Raw genomic sequence first — 19753 nt, forward strand, 5'->3', positions numbered from 1 at the left:
ACACTCTCTTCGACCAATCATTTGGGTGCGACCGTTTGAATAAAGAGCGGGCAATTGCTACTTGACGATGACGAAATTAACAGAATGATCACAATAATTACAAATATGGAAACCCTTTTCATGTCATTTGGTCCATAGTTGTCTTTAGTTGTTTGACAGTTTCTACTTTAGCCGAGGTCACGGTTTGCGAAGCGGATACCGTCGCTGCGGGCCAATAGGTGTAACGACTTTGTTTACTTTTATCTTTATTATTTCTTTGTACCGTTAAATCCGTAATGTCCACGGTGTATTTACAAGAAATACCCAAGCCGTTATATTTGAAGACTTATGGGAAGCAAAAGCGAAAGATGACGCCCTGGCTATCACCGGAGGACCATAAGCGGGCCTTCGACACCACCGAGTCTGCAGACGGGGACGACTCTGTATTTGAACCCGCTAAACCCACCAGAATCAGGTACAAATACATTTAGATACTTATTCTGCTCCACATAAGAAAAGAAACTCTGTAAATGCGACAACGCTAAAGTTAAATTGTAACGTGTGGTGTTTATTTTGATGTGGACATACACTGCGCCGATGCTGTGTGGATTGGATTCTAAACTCGGATTAACAAAACAAATAATAAATAGTACATTTAGTAACATCCTGTATTCAACATAGTCCATTAACTTTTTTATACCTTTTGTAATGACTGAGGAAAATGAGATAAGTAGAGATAACTGTAGATAGCTTTTACTTAGCATATATTCAGTACACTAATAAACATGACTCAATGTATATTTGTAAATAATTATATAAGGACCGAATTGTTTGGTGAAAAATAATACAATATTATGCTTTAAATACATGAATGAATAAAGTGTAAGAGAACAGTTTTCTTGTACTGTGCTGCTTGTGTTTATGGTTTCAGTGTTCATACTTAATTTATGATTCAATTTGTCTAGATGTATTTTAATGCCTTTCTGGCCTGTTATGATGTTAATCCTGCAATACCCGTCTTTCATATTTGTATGTGTTCACATTTTCAGACAGAAGAAATCTAATTCCAAAGGAAAGGCAGCCCGCCCTACAAGGAGGAAAACAAAAGAGAATATCACTCAGGAGATGTTCAGCATTCCCGCCCCTTCTTTTCATCAGCCTGCTCCACAGGGCAAGATCACCAGGTCTGTTTTGCTGAGTTGTTGCTCGAATCATTGTCCAGTATGTGACCCCCCCCCCCCCCCTTTTTTTTTGTGCAATATCCGATGTGACCGACTCACCTAAACTCTACCTCCAGCAGCCTCCAAGTTTGAGACCTCTGCTCTAATCTGACCTGATCTTTGTTGTTGCAGAAGAAGAAAACCTGCCTCTGTGGCAGCCATCACAGTGAAAAAGAAAGGGCTGCATCTATCCATTACCAGTGAGAGTGAAGATGACATGTTGTTTTCGACAAAACGCCATCCAAATCCACTTCAGGTCAATACTACTTCAAAGTAAGTACTTTTTAGGTACTGGTAAACTGTGCATCGTCTGACAAAAGCCTTGTCGCTTATCCAAGTTACATGAAAGGACAGTTTCTTCAGCAAAATTGCGTTCCTTTTCATACTTCAGCCCCCAAATCACAGTTCTTGATAGTGAAGAAGGTTAAGGGCAGGATTGGCCAGCCTAGTCACCAGACATGAACATTATTGAGCATGTTTGTGGTTAAGAGGGAGCTTGGACGATGAAAACAAAGTCCTAATGAAATGATAAAACCCAATGGAGGTTTTTCCTTTTTGTTATTTACTATTCTTACGACTTTGATAAGCAACCATAGTTTTAGAAGGCACTGTATTGAGTAACATAACTCAATAACAAAGTAATGAGAAACGTCATCTCTGCTTCCCCCTTTTTTTCTGCAGTATTCCTCATCGTTTAGGCCGTTTTGTGACCTGCCGCCAGCGTTCGGTTGCTACCAAACCCAAACTCTCAAAAGCAATTGTGCTTGACTCTCTGAAAGACTTTACTTCTGGGGAGGATAGTCTAATCATCCGCTCTCCGAAGAGAAAAAGGCTGGTTTCAAGCACAGAGAGTTCCAACAGCAGCTTCGCTATAAACCCCTTGCAAGAGATTCTCCTCAATGAGTCGGCAAATCACAGTGTTGGGCCTGAGACCATGAAGCCCATCTTTAGCTCTACGCCCTCTGCCTGTCCGACCAGCAAACTGCTCAATTTGGTATCCGACACAATCATGGATCAGTCCCTCAATCCCTCATCCTTATCTGTCAGCCGCATAGGTGTAAGCACATTCCCAGAAGACCTGCACTCACCTAGGCAGCCATGTTCTGCTCCACCCTTTGAGAAGATGAAGCAACAGATGAATCAAGCAGATGACCTTTCACACCCAGAGACTGTGAACAAGACTGACGGACGCTCCAAGACAAAAGCGCTATTAGGAAGCATACATCTGACTTCAGACAGAGAAAGTAGCAGCTGCTTTGTGTCGGCATTGAACAACTTGGTGTCACCCACTGAAGCTGTAAAGCAAAAGTGTTTGACCCAGCACTGCACTGTGAGTGTGAAGAGGTTAGACCACCTCACCGTAGAGCAACTTAGCAGGCAGGTTGTCCTCCCCTCCTGCTTGGATTCTGTTGGTTCCACTCTTAAAAGACAAACACCCGAGCGGCAACCAGTTGGCGCAGACCTGCGGTCATCCTCGCAATCTTCTTTTGATGCCAGTTTGTTTGCAGGAAGTAGCGACCAGCCATCCACAAGCAACAACCCCGAGTCAGAACTGTCATATAGTCCTGTCAACCTATCACTGTCACCCTTGTTGCTTTCAACAGATGGTGAATTCATGGCGGAGTCTGCATTAGTGGGCAATGTTGAATCTACTCGGTCTACCAGCAGCAGCTTTGACAAATTCACTTGTGCACAGTTGACAGCCAGCAGTCCTCTACAAAGGTCAACAGAAGAGCAGGGTGCAGAAAGTGTGTTTCTGGGAAACAAAGGCAACGATTGTGTTCAAATGTTGGATTCATCCCAGTTTGAAACGGCACTGGTCCACAGAAAGACATCTACAGGACGACTAAGAAATGACAAAGACACAGTGGACATACAATCACAGAGCGTTGAGATGGCGTTGATCCAAAAGTGTCGAACTGACAACCTGGCAGTAAGGATCCAGAGGCAGACTTTAGCACAATTGAAAGACCTGCAATGTGAAGTCCCGAAGCGTAAGTCACTCACAAATCCTTCAGTCCTAATGAAGAAAGACTCTGATTCCAATAAAAAAGTGTCATCAAGATCTAGCAACATTGTAGCATCGGACGAAACGGTCTCCAAAAACCTCAGAAAAGATTTCAATGTACTCGCCAAAAAGAAGAAAAAGAGGAAGAGCCCCTTAACTGGCCGGCCGGGTACGACCCGAAAGGCGTGTGTCAGCGGTCTTAGCGTGAGTCGATGGAAGAACGACAGTAGGGTCCAAACGCCGCACAAGTTCAAGAGGAGGGGTGCACAGAGGGCCGCCGACTGCACTATCAACGATCTGGTGTCTGCGCAACCCAAAGATCTACAGGTGCCCGCCCAACAGTTACCTTCCATATCATTACAGCTTACATTTCCTCGAATGAAAATACTGTAGAAATGAAGTACAGTGTACATCTTGTACAGCAGTATAGATTTACTATCTACCAAAAAATAACATTATTATTATTGTCTAAATAGCAGGCAACATAAGTGACTACACCTCACAGTGAACAATGTGTATTTGATGTGAGCACCATTATCTAGAACTGCCTTGCCTCATCACAGAGTGGGTGTATGCTGGACACCTTAATAATAATAATACATTTTATTTAAAAGCGCCTTTCAGGACACCCAAGGTCGCTGTACAGAAGATAAAAAACACCAATATAAGGGTAAGGGAGGGGCGTAGACGATTAATGGAGCGCAGATGGAAGTAAGCTGACCTGGTGACGTTATTGATGTGGGATTGAAAAGATAGTATGCTGTCGAGGATGACACCCGGACTCTTGACCTGAGTGGAGGGGGAGACTAAGGAGCTGTCGATGGAGAGAGAGAGAGAAGGAGTCAACTTTAGATAATGTGGATTTGGTGCCAATGAGTAAGAATTCAGTTTTATTGCTATTAAGTTTCAGAAAGTTGGAGGTGAACCGTGATTTTATTTCAGAGAGACAGGAGGTGAGGGAGGCGGGGTGGGAGTGTAGAGTTAGGTTTGGAAGAAAAGTAGAGCTGGGTGTCATCCGCGAAGCAGTGGAAGTGAATGTTAAATTTACGGAAGATATGGCCGAGGGGGAGAAGGTAGGTTATGAAAAGAAGGGGCCCCAGGACAGAGCCCTGGGGCACACCTGCGGTGACTGGGGAGGGGTCGGAGGAGAAAGACTTAAGCTGTATGAACACTTGCACTCCTCCACCTTCCATCTGCTTGAGGGTTCAAGTCTGGAGACATATGTGGTCACTCCATCACCTTCATCTTCCTCAGCAATGCACTTGTCATCCTGGAGGTGTTTTTGTCCTCGTTGTGTTGGAAAGCAGCTCTGCAGCCCAGTTTCACAACGTCACAGTACATGTTGGAGTTTTTGGTTTCCTCAATGAACCATAGCGCCCCAATACTGACAGCTGTCATGCAGCCCCAGACCATGACACTACCATCACCATGCTTGACAGTATGCAAGAACTTCTCTTGGTGCTCACTTGTTTTTTTTGCACATTGTAAATAGTAAACCTATACTGCTATATCAATTGTATACTAACTGCTTTGTAAAGTATATCCACCTTTCATTTATTTAGTATTGTGCCACGAGGAGCATGATTGTCTTTCCTTAAACATATTTTGCATTATAGACTATATATATATCCTTCATTTTTGCAGTTTTCAAAATTCTTTACAGAACTTTCCATCAGCAGTTTTCCCGGCATTACATTACATAACTTTCAAAATAGCCAGATCTTTGTAATCCGACTTCCTGTGTGCCATGGGCTTAACTTTTGCCTTCTCTTGTAACATCACATCCTCTGCAATATCTTTAAAGCATAGTAACAAAGAGAGATGTTGCCGTTTCCCCACTGACTAACTTGGTCATATGCACTTCTCTGCAGGAACTTCTCAGGCATCCAAGTAATTTCTCAACCCCGGTGAGAACATGTTCACTCAACCTCTCGTCGCTGCTGACAGACTTCACACCGCACACACAATATTGGAATCGTCTCAAATCAGCGCTTTCCATTCACCGCAAAGGTACGCCGTCGTATGTGCTGCTCAGTGAGCTGTGTCCTCGTGCACGTTTCAAACTGGCCTTCTCTTTCAGTGCTCCTCACGCCGCAGTCTTGCAAAAGGCCTGTGCCGGCAGACATCAGCCAGGTAGGAATGATGCAGTACTTTGGCACAACAGAACCAATCCACATAGATCGAAATCCTGTCCGTTGGGGCTGCACACAAAATGGAGGAGTTTGTGACATCACAAACTTGCCTGTGTTAGAATGCTCTTTGAAACCGAGCCATCCCAAACGTCACTTCCAAATGCTCTTTATCTGAAACTTTAGCATCATTGAACATGAGAATACCACATCAATAGGTCAGAAAAGTGGAAAAGCATAATAGGTCCCCTTTTAAGCAGAACAAGACGATGATGAGTCGAATGATAATAAGCAGTGTAATTTCTTTGAAATGTAAACAAGACAAAATCGTTTCCAATAATAATTTGTGCCGCACTACTGTCCAGTTTTAATGAAATGCACACTTGTCACATTCTGCGCACACCAGCTCATGTACGACGCAGACATGTCTGATGCAGAGAAAGTGTATGCGGAGTGCGGCCAGCACGGCCCGCTGCCTTGGAAGGAATGCATTTCCCCTCAACGCATGAAACAGTGTGTCAAGATTGGGGAGGGTACATTCGGTGAGGTCTTCTCCACCAGCAACGCCTCAGGAGACAAGGTTGCGCTCAAAGTACGTGTGCACACATCATGTTCCCTGCTCATTTGCACTGGATGTGCTCCACCAATGTTTTCAAGGCAAAAAAAAAGCTATGATAAGAACATTCACTGTAAAATGTGCTTGACTTGGATATAGTGATTACAATTGTAAGCGTTTTATAGCTTGTTTCCAGCAACTATTAACAGGATTAAGATATATTTATATGCAAGTATGTATAACACAGTAATTTAAAACAGCACTTGCATGAAAACTGTTTTTGTCCTAATAGGTCATTCCAGTGGAGGGCAATGAGAAGGTGAATGGAGAAGACCAGAAGACATTAGGGGAGATTCTCCATGAGATTATCATCTCCAAGTAATTACTTCCATTAACATGGTGCCACATTTTACAGCGTGCACGACTCATGCTCACACTGCAGTTTTATTGAAATCCCGACGTCAATGAGCTTGTAAACAATATTGCATTGTTGCAGGGAGCTGAGCAGCCTGAAGGGCCAACAGCAGAATCAGACCAGCAGCTTTATTGGACTCAATGAGTAAGTCTTGTTTGCACATTTGCTGACCCATGCAAGGTTTCCCCTATGATTCTTTTTGTGGTGGCTGGCTGCATGGGAGCACGGACTGGTGCTGCTGCATCTGCATTAAAAAAAGATGACAACATTTTTATGGCTTATTTATTCCATGTTTTTCAACAACCAGCATAACATCAACCGAGAACATTTCAAAACTGTTAAATTAATGGCAAAGTTGTCAAGAGCACTCATTTTTAATATGTGGAGGGTTTTATTTTGTCATGCAGGGACCCTGCCATGTGTATTTGTTTTTTCTGACTGTAGTTTTATTTTCCCTTGTAGTCTTCACTGTGTCCGAGGTTGTTACCCTTCAGAGTTCCTCAAGGCTTGGGACACATTCGATCAGGAAAAGGGATCTGAGAACGACAGACCAGGTATTTCAGCTTTCCCACACATGCAGGAAAACCTGAAAAATGATTAATTCTGGAAAGTGATCCAGCTGCCTTGTGAGCGAATACGATCAGTTGGGACAAAACTCGTGACTGGAAGTTGACAAGTGACACTAGTATTGGTCCACATTTTTCATGCATTTTGTTGTTTTCACGTGCAGCGTGACGTACACCTCCAAATAAATCCTTGAGTTGCAGCAACGCGGACCAATTCAATAATCTTGCCTCAAATAAATAAAACGACACAGACACGTTTGATTTCAGGTGCATCCATGACCATTGTTACAACTAAATGGAATAATCAAGAGTGCGATTCCACTCACATGACGTCTCACTGTACTCTTCTCCTAACTGTTGTTTTGCACCATAAGAGTGGAATCATTCTTTGGTGCAGCCTGCCTCTACTTTGGACAATACTCCTCATGCCAGAGCTGACCTATCTAGTCATGAGCACAAACTGATGAAGCCTATCAGATGAGAGTTGAAATGTCTTCTATGACAACCCATACAGTCCAGTTGGGACCGATTCAATGCCCTCAGAATATAGTGAACCCCATGAATCAGAATATTCACAGACTTCCTCTTGTACTGTCTAGATTTCTTCAAAAAGGAGCAGTTATTTATCATCCTGGAGTTTGAGTTTGGTGGCGTCGACCTCGAGAACAGCAATGGAACGGTATAAACACACATCACAGCAACATTTTTTTGGTTGTGTATTGTTGAGCATGCTTATCTATGTGTTACAAGTGAACGGCACATTGTTGAAAGAGACTGGTTTGTGCTCATCATGCCAACATGTATTGTGTTTTCAAGCTGTCGTCGCTGGGCGTGGCAAAGAGTATCCTTCATCAGGTGACCGCTGCCTTGGCTGTGGCTGAGCAGCAGCTACACTTTGAACATAGGTACACAGCCTGTTCAGTTACTTTACTAACCTGACTCTGTATACATGTTGACTTTTGGGAAGTACTTTACCTCTGCCAAATGCAAAGTTGGTTGGTTAGTCGGCAAGATTACCATATTGACCCGTTTTTAAAAAAAAAAATTTAGGTAGTTGCACATCCACTCATCCAGCTAAAGTAAAAAAAACAAACAGTCTTTTACGTTGGGCTGGCTGTCTGAATACAGTGAAGAAAATAAGTATTTGAACACCCTGCTATTTTGCTATTTCTCCCACTTAGAAATCATGGAGGGGTCTGAAATTTTCATCGTAGGTGCATGTCCACTGTGAGAGAGATAAACTAAAAAGAAAAATCCAGAAATCACAATGCATGATTTTTTAACAATTTATTTGTGTGATACAGCTGCTAATAAGTATTTGAACACCTGTGTATCATCTAGAATTCTGACCCTGAAAGACCTGTTAGTCTGCCCATTAGAAGTCCACCTGCACTCCATGTATCATCCTGAATCAGATGCACCTGTTTGAGGTCGTTAGCTGCATAAAGACACCTGTCCACCCCATACAATCAGTAAGACTTTAACTTGTAACATGGCGAAGACCAAAGAGCTGTCCAAAGACACCAGAGACAAAATTGTACACCTCCACAAGGCTGGAAAGGGCTACGGAGCAATTACCAAGCAGCTTGGTGAAAAAAGGTCCACTGTTGGAGCTATCATTAGAAAATGGAAGAAGCTAAACATGACGGTCAATCTCAATCGGAGTGGAGCCCCATGCAAGATATCACCTCGTGGGGTCTCAATGATTCTAAGAAAGGTGAGGAATCAGCCCAGAACTACACGACAGGACTTGGTCAATGACCTGAAAAGAGCTGGGACCACCGTTTCCAAGGTTACTGTAGGTAATACACTAAGACGTCATGATGTGAAATCATGCATGGCACGAAAGGTTCCCCTGCTTAAACCAGCACATGTCAAGGCCCGTCTTAAGTTTGCATATGACCATTTGGATGATACAGAGGAGTCATGGGAGAAAGTTTTATGGTCAGATGAGACCAAAATAGAACTTTTTGGTCATAATTCCAATAAGCGTGTTTGGAGGAAGAAGAATGAAGAGTACAATCCGAAGAACACCATCCCTACTGTGAAGCATGGGGGTGGTAGCATCATGCTTTGGGGGTGTTTTTCTGCACATGGGACAGGACGAGTGCACTGCATTAAAGAGAGGATGACTGGGGCCGTGTATTGTGAGATTTTGGGGAACAACCTCCTTCCCTCTGTCAGAGCATTGAAGATGGGTCGTGGCTGGGTCTTCCAACACGACAACGACCCGAAGCACACAGCCAGGAAAACCAAGGAGTGGCTCCGTAAGAAGCATATCAAGGTTCTAGCATGGCCCAGCCAGTCTCCAGACCTGAACCCAATCGAAAATCTTTGGAGGGAGCTCAAACTCCGTGTTTCTCAGCGACAGCCCAGAAACCTGACTGATCTAGAGAAGATCTGTGTGGAGGAGTGGGCCAAGATCCCTCCTGCAGTGTGTGCAAACCTGGTGAAAAACTACAGGAAACGTTTGACCTCTGTAATAGCAAACAAAGGCTACTGTACCAAATATTAACATTCATTTTCTCAGGTGTTCAAATACTTATTAGCAGCTGTATCACACAAATAAATTGTTAAAAAAATCATGCATTGTGATTTCTGGATTTTTCTTTTTAGTTTATCTCTCTCACAGTGGACATGCACCTACGATGAAAATTTCAGACCCCTCCATGATTTCTAAGTGGGAGAAATAGCAAAATAGCAGGGTGTTCAAATACTTATTTTCTTCACTGTATGTGGGGAAACATAACAACAAGAGTTGAATATGGGTGAGATTTATTCTCTTTTGAATGAGATAGGCTGCTCTAACTCAGTTTTCTGAGTGAAAACTGTCTGTTTGAGTGGAAAGTGTGGACTAAATGAGTGGCTTAACTGCATGTGGTACTGGGGCATGCTCTTATTTTGAACTTATTCAAAATACAGGAAGTGTAAGGGACTAAAATTTTTCAGTTTCGTTTTTTTTTTTATTATTATTTTTTTATTTTTATTATTTTTTTATATATTTTTTTGACCGAAGTAAACACACACACACAAAGTTTGCCGTCACTTTCAAATTTCCAGAATGGAATACTGCCAGAACAGTATTCCATTCCATAAACTAGATGAATGCAATGTCAAGACATTGCGAATGAATGCCCTAAGAATCGAAAAAAGAAAAGAAAAGCTTTTTGATAAAGTTTGAGAAAAGGGAAATAGCAAAAAAAATGGGAAAAAAGCAAGGGGTGAAAATGTTTGCTAAAAAGGAAATGATATATAACAACACTGCCTTTGCTGTAAGCACATTTTGTATGTATACAGTTCTCTCCGGCAACTACAAGAAAGCAAATATGTTGTGGATGTTTTTTAGAGGCTCTGTCAACCTGTGCTTTCTTTGCAAAGGGATCTCCACTGGGGCAACGTCCTGGTTAAAACAACAAAAGAGAAGACTGGGAGCTACCTCTTGAATGGAACAGTCCACACTCTGGAAACAAAAGGTGTTCTTGTGCGCATCATTGACTACTCTCTCTCCAGACTGGAAATTGGTCAGTTGAGTTCTTCAGATGTCGACTTATATGTTTGATTGCGAGTTAAAATGACTGCATTGTACGCTTATCTCTCCCTCTCCAGATGGTCTCACAGTATCCTGCGACATCTCCAATGACGAGGAGCTCTTCATGGGCAAAGGAGATTACCAGTTTGATATATATCGGTTAATGAGAGAGGAGAACGGGTCGGTTATTGATAACATCTCAAACAATCACTTGTATTATGTGACGTTTTAATGATGATTTGATGTTTTTGTCCATCACAGTAACGACTGGAACAGCTACCAGCCTCATTCCAACGTGCTGTGGCTCCACTACCTGTGCTCCAAGCTGCTTGCCATGAGGTATCGTGGAACGGGAGGAAGGGGCACCAAGAACACGCAAAAGGAACTGACACATTTCTACCAAAACATCCTGAAGTTCAGTTGTGCAACAGAAGCACTCAAAAAATGCCCCCTTTTTCAATAGCACATGTTTTTATAAGGGATTATTGGGCCTGTTTTGAGATGATTCAGGCATGCAATAAAAGCCTGTCCTGGCAATCTAGTCTGGTGCTTGTGTCTCCCCAGACAACAGCTACATAGTGGGGGACTTATTTGACCTTAGACCTTGGGCATGTGTATGTGTGATATATTAAAGGACGAGGAGCTCTTCATGAGCCAAGGAGATTATCAGTTTAATATTTATATGTTAATGATAAAGCAGAATGGGTCGTTCATTGATAACATCTCCAACAGTCACTTGTATTATGTGATGTTTTAATGATGATTTGATGGTTTTGTCCATCACAGTAACAAATGGAACGGCAATCAGCCTCATTCCAACGTACTGAACAACACATTTCTACAAAAACATCCTGCAGTTCAGTTTTGCATTCCAAACATGCCCCCTGTTTCAATAGCACATCAATACCAACCCCGGTAACTTTATTTTTGCTTTAATTCCAATGCCTACCTCAAAACCATCCAAAATGGATGGTTTAATACCATACTAATTTGGATTATGGGTGTTAATAGTGCTTATTAAGGAACGTCCATTTGGACTGAGCAGCACATGAAGAAGCATCAAGTAGAAAAACAAAATATTTATTCAATTTGTTCATTAAGACTATCTTACATTTTTGCATCAAAACAAGCTTCATTTTGGTATGGTGAGAAGTGTGTGTGTGTGGTATTAATGCGGATCTTGATTGGATACGTGGAATGCCTCCATAGTAGAAGACATGGCGATATGGACAGATTTGCCTTCAATAACCGTGTGATAACATTGAAGCAAATTTTTAAAAAGGAAGACTGCTTTACAAAAACAAAACAAAACATGGAGACATTTCAAACCACACAAACAAGATCCAGGAGGCCCAGAAGAGGTCAGATTTTTTTTCCTTTTTTTTTTTTTGAGAAGCACTTTTTGGTTGAGGTTTGAGGCAATGTCGGAGATGGCCTTGCTGGTGATGAGCCCATGGGTCTGTTCTGAGAGCACTCCACCGATTTTATAGTATCTCTCACAATGCTCCATATATCATCTTCAAAATCAATGCAACAAACCAGATATACATACAGTATAGAAATGATGTCAGCATACTACATTACCTACAATGCAACTGGAGCATCTCTTTGCTTTCAGCATTGCGTTGTTCCTTCTCAGCCCTGCAATCCATTTTGATTTGTCTTTGTCCACTTTTGTCCATGTGTAAAATCGGTGGAGTTCCCAGATGGATGTTGGGAAGAGCACACACACACACACACTCACACAGGCTGCAGAAGCAATGAACTGTTGAGTTGTGCTCAGAAGGAGAAGTATTTGGTAAACCACTCCTGTTTTAGCGCTTCAGTCCCTCTCTGCTCCACGTAAGGCCCCCTAGAACACAAACATAAAATCAAATGGATGTCAGTGGGATCACATTTACACATTTACAATTGGCTTAAACATTCAACTTGGACTACCCTGAAATTGTAAAAAAATATAAAATATAAATAAATATGAATATTTCAGGGCTGCATGGTGGTCAAGTGGTTAGCGCGCAGACCTCACAGCTTCGACACCTGAGTTCAATCCCGCCCTCGGCCATCTCTGTGTGGAGTTTGCATGTTCTCCCCGTGCATGCGTGGGTTTCCTCCCACATTCCAAAAACATGCTAGGTTAATTGGTGACTCCAAATTGTCCATAGGTATGAATGTGAGTGTGAATGGTTGTTTGTCTGTATGTGCCCTGTGATTGGCTGGCAACCAGTCCAGGGTGTACCCCGCCTCTCGCCCGAAGACAGCATCCAAGACAGAATCCTCGAGAGGATAAGCGGTAGAAAATGAATGAATGATGAATAAATATTTCAACAAAGATATGCCAAATATGATATGAGTAGTTTTACTTTGTATATAATTACAATATAAGTACCTACGAAAGTCATACATTTAAAACAGAAGCAAAAAGTTTACATTGATCAAAGATCCTCTATGTGACAATGACAACAATTGGAGCATTTCCCGTGGAGAATAAGATGTACAACCACTCAATCTCTTTCTGCCTGCTCATTACAGGTGAGTACACAATTTACTTCGGTTTCCATGTTTTAAGATACAGTACTTAACTTCTTTTTGTACTTCTATGATGTTACAAGTGTGACACATGAAATGTGTGTCCTTCAAGCAATCCCTCCCTGCACCCTCAAAAGGTGAGTACAAATATTTTCATGTCTTTAATAAACAGTGACCAACTTACTTTTACACTTGAATGACAGTTAAAGGCAGTCGCCAGCCATCTAAACCCTTACAGTGCATTCCTTTTTGTGCAATATTCTACTCAGTTGTAGTTAGAATGGGCTCTTTAAATGAAGAAAGGTGCAGATGGTTGCTGCCTGTACTCGCTCAAGTACATGTTTGACCTATTTTTTTGCGTTCTCTAGTGTCTTTATTTAGCGCAGTAGAATAAAGGGCCGTTATTTTTCAAAGTGAGCAGCTGTCACTAAATAAAGGTCCTTTTATATAAAGTGGGCACGGAACAGAAACGACTGCTAGAAAGTGAGGTTATAAATAATGCACCATTTAATAGTCAGCACAAAATGTTATATTAGGAAGCGGAAGAAGAAAGTCCCTGATGCTGTCAGATGAATTCACACAAGAATATATTATTAAATCCTACCTGATAGATTGCGCCTGCAGATACGCATATGGCTCCTGGCAGGATGGCGACACGTAGCGAATGCCTGTCTGTGGAGAGGGGCAGACGGGTAGCGGGGCGGTGGGTGCCGGCGTGGGAGGGACGCAGGAGGTTCGGGATCTCGGGGAGCGGGGCAGAGAGGGGGAGGAATGTCGGCTGAGGGAGAGGGAGGTGTGCTTGTGTGGAAGAGACGAGGTGGAGTAGTGGGGGGAGCTGTGAGCGTGGGAGGTGGACTGGTGAGGCAGGGTGGAAGACGACGATGAGTAAGGAGGGAGGCGGTCGTAAGCACCCGAGCAGGAGATGGTGCTTCCACGAGGAGGCGACGCCGTATGCTTTGTCTGTGGACACAAATACAGTAATTAACAATTATTATTATATATTTTAATAATAATAATGGATTGGGGGCGGCACGGCGGTCGAGTGGTTAGCACGCAGACCTCACAGCTAGGAGACCAGGGTTCAATTCCACCCTCGGCCATCTCTGTGTGGAGTTTGCACGTTCTCCCCGTGCATGCGTGGGTTTTCTCCGGGTACTCCGGTTTTCCTCCCAAATTCCAAAAACATGCTAGGTTAATTGGCGACTCCAAATTGTCCATAGGTATGAATGTGAGTGTGAATGGTTGTTTGTCTCTATGTTCCCTGTGATTAGCTGGCGACCAGTCCAGGGTGTACCCCGCCTCTCGCCCGAAGACAACTGGGATAGGCTCCAGCACCCCCGCGACCCTCGTGAGGAAAAAGCGGTAGAATGAATGAATAATGGATTGGATTTTTTTGTAGCGCTATTAAAGGCACCCAAAGTGCTTCACAATGAAGTTAACCCATTATTCACTCACTGGTGGTAAACTATATCTGTAACCACAGCTGCTCCGTGTTAGTCACTGCATATTAATGTCCAGGGTGTACACCCGAAGTCAGCTGGGATAGGCTCATTTTCCTCATGAGGGTCGTGGGGGGTGCTGGAGCCTATTCCAGCTGTCTTTGGGCGAGAGGCGAGGTACACCCTGGACTGGTGGTCAGCCAATCACAGGGCACATATAGACAAACAACCATTCACACTCACATTCATACCTATGGACAATTTGGAGTCGCCAATTAACCTAGCATGTTTTTGGAATGTGGGAGGAAACCGGAGTACCCGGAGAAAACCCACGCATGTATGGGGAGAACATGCAAACTCCACACAGAGATGTCCGAGGGTGGAATTGAACTCTGGTCTGGGTTCTCTGGTGAGGTCTGCGCGCTAACCACTCGACCGCCCGCCTCTTTCTTTGTAATACAGATTTTTGCTTAGTAAAGTTTATGCAGTACTCTATCTGTAAATTTGTACTTGAACATGTGAGTTTACATACACGCATACACTCACAAGCCACAAAGCTTTATTAAGTGGTCCAGATTGGCAACTTTTCTATGCCATGCTCCCAAAAGAAAACTAGGCTTGAATCCAACAATCCCTTCTGGCCGGAAGAAGTTCACTTTAATGAACTCATTATTTGCATGACCACACACAGCACACACACACACACACACACTTACCCTCATTGTTGGCGTGGTGCTCCCGGGGCAGGGCTTGCTGTCCCGGGGCCTGGAGCTGCTGTTGTCCCCAACAACAGGGTGGTGGAGCTGCAGCTGATGCCGTTCTTCCTGGAGGGAGGGAAGGATGAAGAAGGACATTGTTGTTGATGTGTCTGGAAGGTTGACTTGGCAAAAAGATTTGTTTTTAAAAATATGCCTCGCCTCACACAGTTGCAACTTTAAAGAGCATTTTATGAGTTACGCCCATGCCTACTTATCTAGAATTTAATCTCAGCATTCCTCCTGAGCAAGCATACATCAAAATGCAAATCTGCAAAGCTAACATGCTATAGGGTAGGGGTCTCAAACATGCGGCCCGCAGGCCAAATGTGGCCCGCAGGACACTAGTTTGAGGCCCCTGCCTTGATATGAAAGTTTAATGTTTGATATGGATGCTGTATGGTATCATGTACCCAGAAAAAATTATTACGTTTGATTAATGTTCATGTTAAAGGTTAAATAACTGTTAATAGTTATCCTCCCTATCCGTGTGGAAGTGGTAAGTTTTTGGCTATTTAAGTTTAAAGGAAATAACTTGAAGGCTACCGTTTAGGTTGCTAGCTCTCTAGTTTGCGAGTTAGCATGTGTCTCAAGACCCTGCAGTTGCGCAATATGTTGTAAATAAAAAGAGTATAAATGTGACTATAGTTGTGTTTTGTCATGTCTACAGGGCTCTAATAATGCTTTGTTAATTTTAATCTGAAAAAAATATTTTGTCTCCCCAGCAACTATATGTGGTTTCTGAAGTTTTTATGATTTGCCGTTTTATTATTATTATTATTATTATATTTATTTGTTACTGATTGATTGATTTTCTTTATTATTCATTCATTCATTCATTCATTTTCTACCGCTTTTTCCTCACGAGGGTCGCGGGCGGTGCTGGAGCCTATCCCAGCTGTCTTTGGGCGAGAGGCGGGGTACACCCTGGACTGGTCACCAGCCAATCACAGGGCACATATAGACAAACAACCATTCACACTCACATTCATACCTATGGACAATTTGGAGTCGCCAATTAACCTAGCATGTTTTTGGAATGTGGGAGGAAACCGGAGTACCCGGAGAAAACCCACGCATGCACGGGGAGAACATGCAAACTCCACACAGAGATGGGCGAGGGTGGAATTGAACCCTGGTCTCCTAACTGTGAAGTCTGCGCGCTAACCACTCGACCGCTGTGCCGCCCTTTCTTTATTATTGATTTGTTTATTTATTTTTCATCTTATTTTGTGTAGAAAAATAAAAAGTACGATATTTAAGAACAGTGGAATGTTTTGTAGAAAATTGGAACCAAGGCGAAGTTTTTAAAAAAAATTTGTTTTTAATAAATGCGTTTTTTTTTTTTCACCCAGACCCGAGCTCCAGTGGCCCCCAAGTAAATTGAGTTTGAGACCCCTGCTATAGGGAGTCCTGGAATGTTTGCATAGGAGTAAAGGTGTATACCAACCATCCATTTTCTATGTCGTTTCCGGACTATGTATTTTAATAATTAGTTTAATGTAAAACAGTTTTTTTAATTGCATGTGTGCCTGTGTGTGTTGTCTCACCACTAATCGTTTAATGAGCTGATCTCTTTCTGCCAATCTCTCCTGAAGTTTCCCCAGCTGGAGGTCATCGCATCGAGGTTCTCTCCTCCGACATCGCTCCTCCCGCTCACGCAGCCTGTTAAGGTGAATGAGTATATTCACATATCATATCATATTTTTAACTCAATGACATGCACAAAGTATGTTGTGCTTACTCGTTCTCCAAAGCGACGATACGAGCCTGCAGGTGCATCTGAGCACCGTTGTATTCACACACCAAATTCTGAATCTCTTTCTTGTGCTCCTTCCTGATCTCCTCCAGCTCTTTTCTCCTGCTCTCATCCCCCTCTCGCTCCTCCTCATTTGCTGGTTTCTTCTTATTCTCCTGCTCCCCTTCCTCCTCTTTATCATCCTCCTCTTTCCTTTCCTCCCACAGTTTCTGTGACTCCTCCAGTTTCTCCATCTCCACCCTCAGCTTCTCCACTTCCTCTTTCAGCCTCTGTGCTTCTTCTTCCAGGCGGGCATCTCTGGTCTTTCGCAATTCCACGTTGTCTTCTTCTTTCTCTTCGACTTTGGGGTTGGCTTGAATGGATCTGTAAAGACAAGGACGAATGGAAATACCCCTGCAAATATATTCTGCATTAAAGTGAGTGTCAATCAAAAAAAAAAAAAAAAATATATATATATATATATAGTATATTGTAAATATACCACTCATGATACTCATGATCAGGACGTTGCCTACAGCCACTATTTTTTTTTTTACCTGCTTCAAAATAGATCCCTCTGCATTGATTTATTTATATTTGTCGGAGACTCTGGGCTCTAATTTTGTGGCGCAGCGCAGTGTGGCGGAGTGTGGCGCACACCACGCAGTGGTAATTTTGTCCAACTGAGCTGCGTGGTGCATCAGGAGAGGTGTCCACATGTTCAGCTTGGCGCAGTGACAATTTTGTGACACATCAGTGCATCAACGGTACCTTGAAAGATCGCCAGCTCCGACCTGGTCTGCTCATGGTGCAGGCGAAGCGCACTTGAGCAGTGGTAAATTGGCTGACAGGCACACAGTGCACACTCATCACCAAAACCTCACAGGCTGGTTTTTGTGTTGGGCATATTTCAATGCAACTACTCAATGCACTATTTAATGTAACTGTCTGTAACTTGTCTGCTCACGAAAAATGCAAAGTGCACGCCTGCGCTGTGCCTGGTCCACAAAAATAGAGCCCTCTATGTTTAATTGAATATAGGCTTTAAAGGGGACCTATTATGCTTTTTCCACTTTTCTGACCAATAAATGTAGTTAGAATGTTATATTCTCGTGTTTGCGCATTTGGAAGTGAGCCTTGAAAGAAGTTTAGGATGGCTCAAAACACTCGGTTTCAAAAGGTGTGGTAAAACTGCCCGTTTGTGATGTCCCAGAGGGGCGGACTTCCTGATATGCTACATAGTTAGGACGCACTTTGGCCATGTGACCAATAGCAGCGGAATGGGCATGCCCGGAGTGGAATAAATTAACACAGGAAGCACAAATCAAAAGAAATACAGCTGGAATAGGTGCAGATTTTGCAAAATCAAAAAAAAATTCTGTGCGGGTTATTGTTGGTAGCTGCTCTATAGGAGACCACAACTCAATACAAAGGGTCGAAAAATGAGCATAATAGATCCCCTTTAAGTGAACATTTATGGTATACACTCACTGGCTACAACACCTGCATGCATAAGCTACAGCATATTGGAATTCTGCTTTTAACAATGATAATAGTGTCAAGTTCTCAACAATGTTTATTATCGGTATGCAGTGCAACTGTATTACATGTATTACTGTATTACATTGCTCAACTCCATCCATCCATTTTCTATGTCTCTTGTGCTCACTCAGGTTGTAGGGTTAAGATGGAGCCTATCCCAGCTGACTTTTGGCGGTCATTTTTAAAGAAGTTTTTTTATTCACATTTTTTCATTCCTTGCATGGTAAAAATTGGTGGCCTGAAACATTCATTCATTAATTCTACTGCTTTTTCCTCACAAGGGGGTGCTGGAGCCTATCCCAGCTGTCTTTGGGCAAGAGGCGGGGCACACCCCGGACTGGTCATCAGCCAATCACAGGGCACATATAGACAAACAACCATTCACACTCACATTCATACCTATGGACAATTTGGAGTCGCTAATTAACCTAGCATGTTTTTTGAATGTGGGAGGAAACGCATGCACGGGGAGAACATGCAAACTCCACACAGAGATGGCCGAGAGTGGAATTGAATCCTGGTCTCCTAGCTATGAGGTCTGCGCGCTAACCACTCGACCGGCCTGAAACATGTTTTTAAAAAATATATATTTACTCTTACTTCTCCTGTAATTGCTTCTTGAGTGTCGCATTCTCTCTCTGAAGCTCCAACATGGCGCAACGACTCTCATCCAGCTGCCTCTCAAACACTTGGTTCTGGTTCTGCTGCTTCAGGTCCTTATCATACACATACACACACGTTTAGGTGAAGGGTGGACACGTACGGTACAACAGCCATGTGTGTTTTTACTTGTTGCAGTGCCATCATCTGCGTGTGTGCCTGTAGCTGTGCCTGAAGGTCTTCAATCTGCTGCATATGTCTCTGGGTCATCTGTCTGCTCCACTCTGTGTGCTGCTGGGTCAGCTCTGCTCGCTGCTTATCTTATGTCACAAACGCACACACACACACACACACACAGAAGAATCCGTTCAGCTTACTACTACAGGTACCCTTCTGCTTGTTGCCATGGTGAAATGTATCCATGGCGATAAGAACTTCACTGTTGAATATATAATCCCTGCTATGTCTATCGGTGGTGTGTGCACTTGCTTGTGTATACCGGTGCATGTTATTGATCATGCACTATACTGTATGTGTGTGCATGTGTTACCTAACTCCAGATGGTGCATGGTCTGTAGTCGGTTCCTCTCGGACAGAACATCTTCTTTGGCTTGTCTCTCCATGGCTTGCAGTTGCACGGCATGACTCTGTCGCTCCTCAACTAATGACTGACATTGAGGTTCCTACGACACACAAATGTATTTGATTTTTTTTTACAAGAATTGAATGCCACAGTGATGAGACCTTGGAA

General features: G+C 43.0%; 2 protein-coding genes across 3 annotated transcripts in view; one reads left to right on the top strand and one right to left on the bottom strand.

Annotated features, from left to right (window-relative positions):
- haspin (histone H3 associated protein kinase) lies at positions 1-11031 on the top strand. The gene is made up of 15 exons (XM_058082679.1): positions 1-454; positions 1029-1163; positions 1332-1472; positions 1881-3534; positions 5079-5217; positions 5288-5340; positions 5743-5928; positions 6185-6270; positions 6389-6451; positions 6770-6861; positions 7473-7552; positions 7690-7778; positions 10252-10394; positions 10480-10582; positions 10664-11031. Exons 1-15 carry the CDS (start codon positions 276-278, stop codon positions 10863-10865), a joined length of 3345 nt encoding a protein of 1114 aa, XP_057938662.1. The 5' UTR covers positions 1-275; the 3' UTR covers positions 10866-11031.
- The window catches only part of fam184b (family with sequence similarity 184 member B), a 27911-nt gene continuing 17682 nt past the window's right edge, over positions 9525-19753 (bottom strand). Inside the window, exons 11-18 of one of the 2 annotated variants that reach the window (XM_058082659.1) lie at positions 19553-19685; positions 19192-19322; positions 19003-19118; positions 16867-17274; positions 16673-16787; positions 15084-15191; positions 13533-13888; positions 9525-12254 (exon numbers count right to left, since the gene is read on the bottom strand). In XM_058082659.1, the coding sequence (XP_057938642.1) occupies positions 12182-12254; positions 13533-13888; positions 15084-15191; positions 16673-16787; positions 16867-17274; positions 19003-19118; positions 19192-19322; positions 19553-19685 (1440 nt within the window). In that variant the 3' untranslated portion in view covers positions 9525-12181. The remainder of the gene's footprint in view (positions 12255-13532; positions 13889-15083; positions 15192-16672; positions 16788-16866; positions 17275-19002; positions 19119-19191; positions 19323-19552; positions 19686-19753) is intronic. The other variant, XM_058082665.1, reaches the window with a different exon arrangement.

This window comes from Doryrhamphus excisus, chromosome 1 (genome assembly GCF_030265055.1).
Source record: "Doryrhamphus excisus isolate RoL2022-K1 chromosome 1, RoL_Dexc_1.0, whole genome shotgun sequence".
NCBI lineage: Eukaryota > Metazoa > Chordata > Actinopteri > Syngnathiformes > Syngnathidae > Doryrhamphus > Doryrhamphus excisus.

What these genes read in the sequence shown, in the direction of transcription:
- haspin (XM_058082679.1), top strand. Translation starts at nt 276, where the DNA reads ATGTCCACGGTGTATTTACAAGAAATACCCAAGCCGTTATATTTGAAG. An exon ending in GAGACAAGGTTGCGCTCAAA is followed by an intron (nt 5,929 to 6,184) that starts GTACGTGTGCAC and finishes TTGTCCTAATAG; the next exon opens with GTCATTCCAGTGGAGGGCAA. An exon ending in CAGCTACACTTTGAACATAG is followed by an intron (nt 7,779 to 10,251) that starts GTACACAGCCTG and finishes TTCTTTGCAAAG; the next exon opens with GGATCTCCACTGGGGCAACG.